We start from the raw sequence: 13,663 nt of genomic DNA on the forward strand, positions 1-13,663 counted from the left end.
CAGGTGGGGACCACAGTCACCAGGTCCAGGTGAGGCCCAGGTGGGGACCACAATCACTGGGTACAGATGAGGCCCAGGTGGGGACCAGAGTCACCAGGTCCAAGTGAGGCCCAGGTGGGGCCCACAGTCACCAGGTCCAGGTGAGGCCCAGGCGGGGCACCACAGTCACCAGGTCCAGGTGAGAGCCAGGTGGAGACCAGAGTCACCAGGTCCAGGTGAGGCCCAGGTGGGGACCACAATCACTGGGTACAGATGAGGCCCAGGTGGGGACCAGAGTCACCAGGTCAGGTCAGGCCCAGGTGGGGATCGTCACTGATAGATAGAAGCAGGTGAGGCTGTCAGGCTGCACCCACCAGGCAGACAGGCCCTTCCTCTGGTGCCCGGCCAATCTCAGAGGGTCGGCGCTCCCTCAGGATTCAGGGGAGGGAGGAGCCCTTCTGCTCCCTCCTGTCCCCATTTCCCTGCTCTGATGGGTCCCCACCACGGAGCCCTCTCTGTTGCAGGCACACCAAGCAGGGTCTCCTCAGGACCTGTTACTGTGGAAGGTCACCAACCACCAGGGCTTTCTGCAGTGAGTCCCCTGGACACCCCTCATCCATCTCAGGGAGGGTGGCATTTGCAGGAACACTTCTCTGGAGGCTGACCCCCCCCCAGGTTGGGACCTCATCCCCTGGAGCCCTCTGAGGGCCATGTCTGCGCTGGGCTGCAGCTGAGAGACCCCGGAGGCCGACCCGGGAAGTGGGCAGGAAGGGAGCTGGGCCCGGGGGAGGCCCCTGGACACTCAGAGGAGGGGCCCCCACGCCTGCTTCGGGCAGGCCCAGGTGTCTGCCTCCTGCATCGGGGGGGGGGGGGCGCGGGGGGGGGTGTCCAGTCCCTTCAGCAGGGGATCCCGTGGGTGAGGGGCTCTGGGGCCGGGGCATGCTCTCCATAGGGGGATGGCCTGGTCTGGGGCAAGTCCGCAGGGGTGCTCTCACCCACACCCCCCAGCCAGGGCCCCCACAGTCCCGAAGGCTTCTGCGGGGCTGCAGGTAGATGCCGGGGACCAGGCCAGGGCAGGGGGGGGGGGCGCCGCAGAAGGAGGGCCCGACCAGCTTGGACAGGAGGAGGGAAGAGGAGGAGGGGGCTGCCCTGGGCGGGAACGAGGGAGGGGACAGCCCAGTGGCCTAGGTCGCAGGGGACGAGGATGCTGGGTCAACAGCCCCACGAGAACCTGATGGAGGCTGGAGACCCCAGGTGGGGCTCCCTCAGCCCTGCTCACGGCCCAGTGGCTGCTGGGATGGCTCAGGGGTGGTCGTGCTCAGGGGCTCCAACAGGACAGGAGGTGAAATGGGCCAGGGTGGCAGAGGGGACAGCAGAGAAGGGAGTCAGGGGACAGCAGGGGGAATGCCAGGGGGCAGGGGGAAGCCGGCTGGACGCTGGGCAGTCAGGCTCTGGGGAGGCGGAGGGACCTCAGCGGGACGGTCATGGGGCACCCAAGCCACACTGACAGCTCTCGGGCTGGTCCATCCAGGAGGGGGACAGGTCACCCCCTGGGGGCGCCGAGGGGTCCCCGCCCAGCCCACCACCAGCAAACACCCTTCTCAGACCCCCCAGACGCCGCCCCTGCCCGCCCTCAGGCCGCTGGCAGCCCCTGCCCTCCCTTGAGGAGCCCTGCCCTCCCCAGGCCCCTGGGTGCAGACGGGGGGTGGTGGTGGCTATGGGGCCGGGGCCTCAGGGCTCTGCGTCTCTTGCCTTCCAGGGACAAGGAGCTGCCCGGCTCCAGCCCCCAAGAGGCCAAGGTGAGAGCCCGTCCTGGGCCCCGGGCAGGACGTGTGGGGGGCTGGGGCCAGCTGTCTGTACCCCATCCCCCAGGACATCCCCGGGCATCTCCCCAGTCCCCCGTCCCAGCGCTGCACGGGCTGCCGGGAACGCACCCCAGACCCGGAGCCGCGGTCCGCGGGGGGCCCTGTGCCTTCCTGGCTCCTCCGGGTCCTGCGGGGGACTGGACTGGCCGAGCGCCCACCTCCCGGGCTGGAGCCTCACCTGCGGCCCCCGCTTGTCCTCTTCCAGAAACTCCACCAGGAGACCCGGCGCGTGGACAAATGTATAAAAATGCTCAAGCGATGGGACCACTACCTCCCCAGCGAGAAGGTGGGGCGCTGGGTGCCCCCAAGGGCTCTCCGTCCTGACGGGGCTGGGGGGCCGCCCTCAGTGTCCTCCTGCCCCGTCCTCAGGGGAGCCCCCTGCCTGGGGAGAGTCTGCTGGGAGCTCGAGCCTCCCCAGGCCCCGGGACGGTGGTGGGGGAGCGTCAGGTCGGGGCTACGGTCCCTGCTCCTCGTGGGGGACGGGGCCCAGCTCCAGGGAGACCCAGCCTCTCCGCAGACACCCTGGAGCTGAAGCCGGAACCTTCTAGATGCCTCGCGCTCACTGGGCTCCAAGGGGCCGCCCTGGGCCCCTCTCACCAGCCCTGCCTTCCTCCCTGCAGCTGCGGCGCACCGCGCCGGGTCTACAAGGGGGTCCGCCCCAGGTGCGGGGACAGGTGTGGCTGCGATTGCTGAACGTCGACCAGGTTAAGGCCGGGAATGCCGGGAAATACCAGGTGGGGCCCGTCCACTCCCCGTGGACCCTCAGTCCCCTCACCACCAGGGCTGACCCCCTGTCCCCTCCCCACTCAGGGCTGACCCCTCATGTCCCCTCCCACCTGGGCTGACCCTCAGTCCCCTCCCCGCCCACGACAGCTGGGCACAGGCCCTCACGCAGGCCCCGCCGGCACGGTGGGCACTCCCGCCGTCCCCAGCCTCCCAGGGGAAGGAAGGAGGTTCCTGCAGGACACACTCCCATGGTGGCCCCTGGGCTCCCTGCCCAGGACGGCAGCTGCTGACAGGTCAGGGTCTGTGTCCCTGACGCCGGCTCCTCCTCCCGGGGTCTCCCCGCAGGAAATGAAGGAGGCGGCCCTGGTCTCCTCCCGGGACATCATGCAGATCGACCTGGACGTCAACCGCACATTCCGCAGTCACACCATGTTCTGGGACCGCTACGGGGTCAGGTGAGGCTGCTGGGCCAGTGGGGTTCAGGGGCCCAGGGGAGGCCCGGGGACTTCCGTGCAGGGGACACGGGGTCTCTGAGGCCGGGGGGAGCGATGACAGCAAACAACACACTGCCACATGGTAGGGTGCTGGGGATGACCCCCGTGCCCCCACCCCCGGGGTCTCAGGATGGGGCCTCTAGGGGTCACTGTCTGAGCTGAACCCCAAGGGGGTGAGGGGGGGCCCCGTGAAGAGCAGGGGGCCGGGGTGGGAGTGTGGGGGGCAGTAAGGGGACCTGGGGGCCAGGGTGCATAGCTGCGGCTGGACCGGGACACATGGACCCAACGAGGGTCGGACAGGTCAGGGTGACACCCCCTCTCGGTGCTTTATGTATTTCTGAATTCTGTGCATTTTATTTTAGACAATTTGCAGTTGGTGAGCACACATAGTATGATGACCCCCAGATACTGCCCCCGGTCCAGGCAGGCTCTGCACTGAGCACACGGGGCCCCAGGGGCAGGGGTCACAGCAAACCCCAGACTGGGGTCGCCTTTATCTGTAGACGTCTCCGTGTGCACCTTAGAGAAGGGGGTGCCCTGTGTCCGCAGGCCCCCCCACGCCATCCCCCTACATCATCCCCCACACCATCCCCCACACTCACACCCCCCCCCACCCCTACACTATCAGTCCCGCCCCCCCCCACAAGGATGCGGTGCAGCTGCCCTCTGTGGGACATGCTCAGCCTCCCCGGCCACCTTGGGGTTCTCTGGATGGCCTGCTCCCGTCAGAAGCCCAGGTGTCCCGTAGAGTCCCCAGAGGCTGCGGGGAGGGGGGAAGGCAGGGAGCCCCCGACAGGGGGGTGCAGGTGGGTGGAGCAGAGGGTGCAGCTACCTCTGTGTGCAGCGGGTGGGGTGTGTGGGAGCCTGGGACCCCAGGGCTGACCTGCAGGGGCACCAGGGGCAGGGCTGAGGAGCCACCAGGCAGGGGTGTGCTGGGCTTCCCAGGGGGCCGCTTGGACCGTCTCCCCATGAGAGCTCGGTGCTCCTCCCTGCAGGGAACCTGCTGCCCCGTGGGGCCCCTGCGGCCCTTAGAGCACGGCCGGGTTAGGCTGACCTGTGACCCCCGGCCCAGGGGGAGCCGGCCTCCAGCAGCCCTGGCCCGGGGGCCGCGGAGCCGGGGTGCAGACTCAGGCCGCCGTGCAGGGGGCATCGGGCGGCTCCTGGCAGTGCTGAAGGGGCTGCACCCCATACCCCCCCGTGCTCAGATAGTGATCCCAGGAGTTCGCAGCCTGTATCGGGGTCACACCTGCATGACGTTCCCTGCTCTCCTCACGGTGGCTCAGACCTGGAGCCCCGAGATGCTCCGGGATGGGCGGGCCCGGGGTCCCCCCAACAGAGTCCAGCCCAGGGACACTTGGGAAGGCCTGGGGGTGCACTCAGGGCCACGGATGCCCCGGCTGCGTGGGCTCGGGGCAGGGGCCACATGGGGCTGGTGTTCCTGGGACACAGGGCCAGGCCAGGGCAGGGGAGGAGAGGCATCAGGGACTGCAAGGACCGGGACAGGGGGAGCGCTGGCTCCCAGGGGGCGTGTAGGGGGGTGCTGCTCCAGGGCTGGAGGGGGCGCTGGCGGTGCTGGGGGAGCCCGGAGCTGCACACCCCACGGCGGGAGCCGCATGGAGGCATCGGACACCCCAGGGTGCACATAACCCCCGGTGCACTGCATGTGTGAGGTCGCCGCCTGTCCCCGTGCGCAGACCTGACCCCAGAGATTGGCCCCTGCGGAGGGGCCCTGAGGGCCGCGGGGCTGGTGTCGGCACCTCAGCGGCCTCACTGGGCGGGGGCTGACTGAGCAGAGCCCCCCGCTGTCCCCCCTCCTAGGCAGCGAGCCCTGTTCCAGGTGCTGTCTGCCTACTCCGTGTATGACACCGTGAGTGTCCCTGCCCCCGCCTCCTGCCCCGCGGGCGGCCTTGTCCTGAGTGCTGGTGACCAGTGGGACTCACAGTTAGGGCCCCAGCTCCACGGCCCCGAGATGCCGGGGAGGGTCTCTCTCCTCCGGGACGGGCAGGGGGCTGGGTGCAGACCTCCCAGGGGAGGCAGGGCCTGCGTGCCCAAGGGCCGGGACTGCCCAGGGCCCCCGCGTGCACCGCGGCCGTCCTAGAACTCGGATTTGGACCCTGATAGACGGGACTACTGATGAGAACCCGGGCGGGGAAGGCTCCCACTCCCCTGAAGGGCAGGAGGCCCAGGCGCCCAGGAGGCCGCCCCCTTCCATGGGGCATTCCAGAAGGGTCCCCGAGGACCCCAGCTCACATGCTCCCTGGCCCCGTGGGGTGTCCTGGCCCAGCTCCCCTCGTGGGACCTCCCAGGGGCCACAGTCAGGCTCCCGACCTGCCCTCAGGGTGGGTCTCCAGACCTGGGGGGTCCCCTGCAGCTCACGGAGGCCCCTCCTCCTGGTCTGAGGATGGGGGCCCTGGCACGGCGGCCGCAGGGCTCTGTAGCGGGGCCCGGGGTGCTGGCGCCCGAGCTGGTCCGGGTGGCCCTCACCTGCCCCCCACCCTCTGGGAGCCCTCTCCGGGATCCGGGAGCCCGGGCTGTGATGGAGCCGGGGGAGCCTGACGCCCACGGGGAGGGCTCAGAGGGGGCTTCGGGGCGCACGCCCTTCGTGGGGCTCTGGCTCTTGCAGGAGGTGGGCTACTGCCAGGGCACGAGCGAGATCGCGGCCATCCTCATGTTCCTGCCCGAGGAGGACGCCTTCTGGGCGCTGGCCCAGCTGATGACCGACAGGCACGCCATGCACGGTAGGGGCCCGCCGGGCCACCGGGTGGGAGGGGAGCTCAGGAGGGCCTCCCTGCAGGCTGCTGCTGCACCGGGGGGCAGGCGGGAACCCCCCCAGCCCGCCCCCCCACGGGCAAGGGCCCCACCTCCCCAGTGGCCTTGGGGTCCCGGAGCCACGGCCGCCCGCCCCACCGTCTGCAGGCGGGGCTCACACTCCCGCTGCTCCCCCAGCCTCCCACTCGGCTGCCTGCTTGCCCCCCAGGCCCCCCTGCCAGCCCATGGCCACACAGGGCCCAGGGGGCAGCGTCTCCCCCTCCCGGGGGCCCCCAGCCTCACTCCCAAGCCCCACAGAGGGCCGTGCACGCCCATCACCCTCCCTGTGGCCTGCACCAGCTGCCCCTCGGGGCTGGGGACCCGCCTGTCCCCACAGCGGCCCCTGCAGGAGAGAGGGTGCTGGGTCAGCCGGGTCTGGTCCTCAGCCCCCAGCCCACACCCCGCGGGGTCTGTGAGGACGAGGGTCCCCAGGCCCCGCGCCCCCGGCCTGGGAGGCAGCCCTGCCCTCTGGGAAGAGCGGGTCCAGTCAGGGCTCCGAGGGTGGTGGGCACACGGGGGTCAGGGCGTGGGGGGAGGCCCCTGCCCCGACACCCCCCACCCACCTGGTGCAGGAGGAGCCTCTGATTGTGGGGGCCTGGGGCCTTCTCAGGCTTCTTCGTCCCGGGCTTCCCGAAGCTCCTCAGGTTCCGGGCTCATCATGAGCGCATCCTCGAAAGAGCTCTCCCCGACCTGAAGAAGCACATGGCGAGTGGGAGCTCCTGAGGCTCCGGCCCCAGGGCCCGGGGCAGGCGGTGGGGGGCACGGCCCTCTGAGCTGCCCAGAGTCGGGGTCACAATCCTCCTCTGGGGCCCGGGGCGCCCTCGGGGCTGGGCGGGGCCGTGGGGAGCACGTCCACCTGGCTCCAGGTGCCGCGGCGTGGGGCCTGAGCACCTCCTGCCCTTCCACCAGGACGAGGAGCAGATGTGCACAGGAATCTACACCCCCAAGTGGTTTCTCCAATGCTTCCTCAGCCGGGTGAGGCCCCCCCGGGACCCCCAGTCCCGGACCTGCCCCCTGCCCCCAGGGAGTGCCCAGCTCAGCCCCACCCTCCAGACGAGCCAGGCCCGACCCTGGGGCCCTGAGGCTGAGGCTCGCAGCCCAGCCCGTCCTGGAGAAGCCCAGAAGCCCTCGTCCTGGACGAGGTTCCGGGGGGCGGGCCGTCTCTGCCTCAGCTCCCCCGGGGGAGGCTGGGTCAGCCTGGGGTGTGGACGGGCCCTAGGCCCATTGGGCGGCCAACCTGGGGTCCTCTCGAGGCGTGGTGTCGTCAAGTGTGGGCAGAGTCTGTGCCCCCAGGGGTGCAGGAGGTGCTGGCCGGGGTCGGAACCCGGAGCGGCCGGGAGCCCTGATCTCCCTGGGAGGAGGGCACGCACGGGGGGGCTGTGGGGCCTCGTCGGAGGCAGCCGGGGGGCAGATGGCAGGCCTAGCCTGGCCCCAGCCAAGCCCCCCCGGGGCCCTGCTCAGGCCGCTCCTCCCACCCCGCTGTCCCCTAGACCCCCTTCCACTCACTCTGAAGCTGTGGGATGCCTACGTACTCGATGGGGAGAGGGTGCTCACGGCCATGGCCTACACCATCCTCAAGGTGCACAGGAGTAAGTGAGCCCCTGGGAGTCCAGGTGTGCCAGGGGCGGGGGGCAGGGGCAGTGACCCTGTGCTCTGAGCAGCACCCAGACCTGGGGCGGGGGGATGGCAGGGCAGGCGGGTGCAGCGGGGCTGCCTGAGAGGAGCAGCGGGCAGGGGCCACCCCGGCCAGCGCACTGCCCACGGCGCTCCTGGGCACAGCGGGGCCCCAGGGCGGGGCCCTCTGGGTCTGACTCTCGCCCACCGCCCAGAGCGCCTCCTGAAGCTGCCCCTGGAAGGGCTCCGGGAGTTCCTCCAGGACTCTCTGGCCCAGCCCTGGGCCCTGGAGGACGAGGCGGTGCTCAGACACCTTCTGGCCTCCATGACCCAGCTCCGGAGGATGCGGTGCGACCTGCACCCCCCCCCAGGTGGGCTCAGGGCCTTGGCCCCTCCCGACTCGGCCTGTTGGGGCTGCCCACAGGGGACAGAGCCCCTGGGGCCACCATCCTCATCTCTGGGGCTCTCCTCTTCTGCTCCAGCCTCGGGGACCTCAGGCTAGGGCTGGGCGGGCCGGGCACCCACTGCAGGGCCTGGGCACCAGTAGTGTTGGGGGGCTGAGCACAGGGCCAGGCCAGGGGGCCACGCGGGAGCCATGAGGACCCCGGGGATGTACCACTGGGAACACACAGCCTGCTGGAGACGCTGACCCCATCTGCCTCTTTCCAGCGGGACCTGAGGAGTTCCCCACGTGGCCCCTGGGCCTGGAGCGAGTGTCCCTGGCACCCGGGCCTCTCCTCCCTTCTGCGGCCTCTGAGCTACCACCCAGGGTGGAGGAGCAGGCCTCCCCAGGCCCAGCCACCCAACCTGAGCCGCCCGGACCCCCTCCCAGCCAGGCCATCGTCCAACTTCTCCCCCAGCGATGGAACTCCCTCCCCATCCTCCCAGTGCAACAAGATGGTGCAGGCAGGCGGCCCCCGGACATGGTGGGCTTGAAGACAAAAAACGGGGTCCCCTTCCCTTCAGCACCTGCCTGGGCCACCCCAGAGGCCCCGTGACAGACCAGGCCCTGGAGCCCCCCCTGGGACTCCTATCACGGGGTCCCCCCAGCCCCCGAGGGACGACGCTGTCGGGCCCAGGACACCCTTCCTGCCCCGTGGCCACTGCAGCTCGTGCCCCTCGCTGGGCAGTGACGGGCACAGCCAGGGCAGAGCCAGGGTGGCGCTGAGCCCGCTGCCCCGAGGCCCCGCACAGGCCCGAGACCCTCGGCCCTCCGCGTCCATGGGGCAGCTCGATGCTCGCGGGCCTCGGGGGCAGAGCGTGGCGGTGAGTGCGGGGGCCCGGAGGCTCTGGCCCGCCGTCACCGTGCCCTGCCTCGTCTCGCTGTCCCTCCTGGAGGGCGGCACCCCCCACACAGGACACCAGCCCCTGACCCAGAGGGACCTGGGCTGGCCTGGCCCCGGGCCCTGTGGGGGCAGGGGCGACTCGAGCCCCCCCCAGGCCCAGCACTAATGGGATCCAGCGCCCCGGGGCCCTGGCCAGGCCTGCGTTCTGGCCCCGGGCTGAGCGAGCCCTCTCACAGCCGGATGTGGCCTCCTGGGCCCTGGGCGTGCCCCACAGATCCAGGTCGCTGACCTAGGGCAGTCCTGGGGATCCCGGGACACCCCAGGGCAGGCCAACAGGGGCAGGCCTGTGGGCCCCACCCGCACCCACACCAGGAGGCAGGCTCCTCCACGTGCTGGGGCTCCAGCAGTCACCCGGTCCCAGGGGGCCTGAGGCCGGGGTCCAGCTGCCCTGCAGGGACCCAGCACAGGAGCCCATGAGCCGCAGGTCCAGGTCAGCCCTGCTGTCCTCAGAACCGCCTCTCAACGCCCCAACCTAAGGACACACACCCCCACCCAGAGTCTGCACAGGCTCCCAGGTGGGGGACTCCAGCACCTGCACCCCCGTGGGATTCCCGCTTTCCTCTAAGGACAGGAAGGTCTCCCTCCCCAGGGGAGGGCGCACACCCTCGGCTCTGAGCCCGTTTGCTGTTGAAAGTTCAATAAAGTGTTGTGTGAAAATGCATGGCCGGCTCATTTCTGCGTCTCCCGGAGCTCTGTGCACGGGGCGTGGAGAGACCCCCAGAGAGAAGGAGGGGGGACCACCCAGGCCCCGACCAGCCCCTGCAGGGGTGCCGCCAGGCACACACAGCTGATGTCCCCACGTGCCCTCCAGGGGCGGCCAGACACCAGGGTCAGGACCCCACAGACTCTACTGTGACTCAGCCTGTGCCCCGGGGCCAGGATGGGCCTGGGAGAGAGTGACAGCCAGGGAGCCTCAGGTCACCAGGGTCTGTGCAAAGCACCCTGGGAGGTCTGTGCTCCCTCTGTCCAGGGGGCCTGGGCTGCCTGGGCTCCGGGGCACTTCCACCCCTTTCCACCCTGTGCCTGTGCGTCTGTGGCACAGAGGGCCCATGGGGCGGTCAGCGTGGCCCTGGAGGGGACGTCAGGACAGCAGGCCCTTGCAGTTCATGCACTTGGGCCACCCTCACCGGGCGGGCTCAGTGCGCACACCTGGTGCTGCTGGATCTCTCGCACCAGAGTGTGGAGGGCACCCTGCACGCCCTAGAGAGTAGGGGCTGGGTGAGCGTGGGGCTCGGCCTGGGAGCAGGCAGCGCTGGGGACCGAGGGACCCCAGCCCTGTCCCCACCCCGACTCCCACACACAGGCAGCCCCAGGGCTCCCCCCATGGGCAGCCGGCTCCTCAGGAGCTCCCCCCAGGGTGGCCCCGAGGTCTGGCTCCCCGCTGGAGAGGCGTCGGGGAGAAGAGAAGCAGTCGGTGCTCGGCGGGACCCACTGCCACCCATGGGAATGTGGCTGAGCCAGACCTTCCAGCTCAGCTGACCCTCCAGCAGGACGTCACGGCAGGAGGGAGCCCAGGGTCGGCCAGGAGAACCCAGCTAGCCGCCCAGCACCAGCACCAGAAATGATGGTGTTTCAACCACTTCGGCGTCAGGATGACGCGACCCGAGGAGCAGATCGCTGCACAGAGACAGACACACACACACCCCAAACCCAACAAAAGTCGGATTCCCCCGATCGTTGTCAGACAGCAGCTGGATGGTTACAGACATGAAGCTGGGGTCCCTGGTAGGACACACGGAGGACACTCCAGACCACGGCTGCAGGGGCGCTGGAGGCCCGGGGATGTGCCTGTGGGTGCTGACGAGGAGCGCGGGGCGGCGGGAAGCATCCTACAGAGTGGGGCCCCTCCTAGGAAAAGACGCCGGGGCCCTGCGAAGGCTCCGGATGCTGACATCTGTCCTCTCTTTCAACTTCTGGTTTTCCCTCTATTCTGTTCTTCCTCATTCTCCTTCAGCCTCCACCCTGCATCCGAGCCACTGACCACACGGGCTTCGTTACGATGTCAGGTCCTAAAAGGAGGCTGAGCTCTGGCTCCCGGGATCGGGAAGGATCATTGCCGAGGTTTGTGCTGATCCACCGAACTCGTGCCTTCGCAGCTCTTCTCTCCCTGCAGAACGAGGGGAACCACAGGCCTTACAGGGAAGGAAGCCCACTCCCACTCGGGCGGAATCGTCCCTCGTGGAGGACGTCATCGTCCCTCGTGGAGGACGTCATCTGGACCAAGGAGTGCAGCGGGGGCGTTCAAGAACAGGTCGCAGGTTAGACATAGTCCGCTTTGAGGTTTTTCCTGAAGCAAGCACTTACCTTCGATGTCATGCTTTATTAGTTCATCCATTTATTATTTGTTAAATATTTTATTTTTATGTCCTCTCTACACCTAACATGGAGTTCAAACTCACAATCCTGAGATCAAGATCCCCCGACCAGGCCAGCCAGGCACCCCAGTGCCATGTTTCTTATCTCTTTGCTGGCTCGCCTATCTCTGCATCCAACTGGGACATCGAGTCCATGACGGGGGAGCTTTAGCTACCTCCGAATCCTAGAACGTTCTCACTGCATCCCAATCCTAGAACGACCTTCGCCATTGAATAGCACTTTAAATCAATCGTCAGTCAAATGACTCCTGGTAAAGGAAATGGCCAACTTTTCATGTGTGTGGGCCCCGCTCCCTATTTATAGCAGCAATGTCCACAATAGCCACACTGCGGAAGGAGCCTCGGTGTCCATCGAAAGATGATGGATAGAGAAGCTGTGGTCTATGTGTACAGTGGAATATTCCTCATCCATTAGAAATGACAAATACCCACCATTTGCTTCGACGTGGATGGAACTGGAGGGTATTATGCTGAGTGAAATAAGTCAATCAGAGAAGAACAATCATCACATGGTGTCACTCATACAGGGAATATAATAGTGAAAAGGATTATAGGGAAGAGGAGGGGAACTGAGTAGGGAAAAATTAGAGGAAAACAAATCAGGAGAGACACCTAACTCTGGGAAACGAACAAAGGGTAGTGGAAGGGGAGGCAGGTGGGAAAGGGTGACTGGGAAACAGGCACTGAGTGGGGCACTGGCCGGGATGAGCACTGGGTGTTATATGCTGGCAAATTGAACTCCGGTAAAAATATACATAAAAAATGAAAAAAAAAAGGGTGCAGATAAATAAAAATAGAAAATAATAAATAATTAAGAAAATCGATGAAACCAAATTGAAAAGATTAACAAAATGTTCCATTGACAACATTTAGATACACTAAGAAAAAAAGAGAGATGATGCAAATAACTAAGAACAGAAATAAAAGTGGGGACATTACTACCAATCTTACATAAATAAAAAAGATTATAATAGAATAAATATGAACAATTAATTATAAGCAAACAAATTAGGAAACCTAGATGAAATGAGAAAATTTCTGAAACTTATGAATTACCAAAACTAACATAAGAAGAAACAGAATTATTTCAACAGACCTATAACAAGTAGAGACTGAATCAGCAATCACAAGCCTCCCAGCAAAGTCTAGGAGCAAGTAGCTTTATTGGTGAATTTTACCAAATATTCTTAAAAATTAACACCAATCGGGGATCCCTGGGTGGCGCAGCGGTTTGGCGCCTGCCTTTGGCCCAGGGCGCGATCCTGGAGACCCGGGATCGAATCCCACGTCGGGCTCCCGGTGCATGGAGCCTGCTTCTCCCTCTGCCTATGTCTCTGCCTCTCTCTCTCTCTCTCTCTGTGACTATCATAAATAAATAAAAATTTAAAAAAAAAATTAACACCAATCTTTCACAATCACCTAGAAAAAAATAGATGAGGAAACAATTCCTAACTTGTTCTATTTGGCGAGCATTAGTCTAATGCCAGGAGCCAAAAACACCACAGAAAAGGAAACTATCGGTCAATATTCCTTATTAATGTAGAAATTAAAATCCTCAAAAAATAGTAACAAACCAAATTTTAAAGCATACTAAAAGGATTATACACTATAACCAAGTGGTTTATCCCAGAAATGCAGGAGTGTTTCAAAATATGAAAATCAATGTTGTAATACACCACATTAATATAATTAAGCAAAACCCCCACACAATCATCTCAACTGACACAGCAAATTCATTTGACAAAATCCAACATCTTTCATGATTAAAACACTCACCAAACTAATTATAGAAGGGAATTTCCTCAATAAGATAAAAGGAATTCATGAAAAACCACAGCTAACATCATAATAGTGAAGGACTGATCCCCCTAAGATCGGGAATAAAACAAGAATGTCCACTTTCACCATTGCTATTCAACCTTGTATTGGTAGTTCTAGTCAGACCAATTAGGCAAGAGAAGGAAACAAAAAATACACAAACTGGAAAAGAAGTAGTAAATATTCATAGATAACATGATCTGATAAATTAAAAAATCCTAAGGTATACACAATAAAGAACTATTAGATCTATAAACGAATTCAGCGAAGTTGTAGGATGTAATACCAATACACAAAAATCAGTTTTTATTTCTAAACACTAGCAATTGAGAGAGGATAAGTAGTGAGTGCTTAATGGTAAAGGCTTTCCTTTTGCGCTGACAAAAATATTCATGATAGATACAGAGAGTGATAGTTGTACATTGTGAATATATTAAATGTCACTACCAACAACTTTATGTATGTAAAGGTCACCACAATTTAAAAAAATAACTCTGGTGCCTAGGTGACAATTGCAGACCAAATACATCAGAATCTCTGGGGGTTGGATCAGGTTTCATTATTTTCTAAAGTAACCCAGGTACTTCTTCTGTATAGCTAAGATTAACTACTTGTTTACATATAATAAAGAGAATTTA

The 13,663-nt window shown here is 63.7% G+C and overlaps 1 protein-coding gene across 1 annotated transcript; it reads left to right on the plus strand.

The window, feature by feature from the left end:
• The first annotated feature begins 201 nt into the window (after positions 1-201).
• Positions 202-8,722, plus strand: LOC102152812 (USP6 N-terminal-like protein). The gene is made up of 11 exons (XM_038585121.1): positions 202-571; positions 1,739-1,778; positions 2,050-2,130; positions 2,465-2,578; positions 2,916-3,025; positions 4,883-4,931; positions 5,688-5,802; positions 6,782-6,847; positions 7,363-7,461; positions 7,702-7,857; positions 8,156-8,722. Exons 3-11 carry the CDS (start codon positions 2,092-2,094, stop codon positions 8,482-8,484), a joined length of 1,077 nt encoding a protein of 358 aa, XP_038441049.1. The 5' UTR covers positions 202-571; positions 1,739-1,778; positions 2,050-2,091; the 3' UTR covers positions 8,485-8,722.
• Positions 8,723-13,663: the final 4,941 nt, after the last annotated feature.

The sequence above is a fragment of the Canis lupus genome, chromosome 37, assembly GCF_011100685.1.
Source record: "Canis lupus familiaris isolate Mischka breed German Shepherd chromosome 37, alternate assembly UU_Cfam_GSD_1.0, whole genome shotgun sequence".
In the NCBI taxonomy this organism is placed as follows: Eukaryota; Metazoa; Chordata; class Mammalia; order Carnivora; family Canidae; genus Canis; species Canis lupus.

Coding starts and splice junctions, on each gene's coding strand:
- LOC102152812 (XM_038585121.1), top strand. CDS start 2,092: ATGCTCAAGCGATGGGACCACTACCTCCCCAGCGAGAAG. Junction 3,026..4,882: donor TGGGACCGCTACGGGGTCAG/GTGAGGCTGCTG, acceptor CCCCCCTCCTAG/GCAGCGAGCCCTGTTCCAGG. Junction 7,858..8,155: donor CGACCTGCACCCCCCCCCAG/GTGGGCTCAGGG, acceptor GCCTCTTTCCAG/CGGGACCTGAGGAGTTCCCC.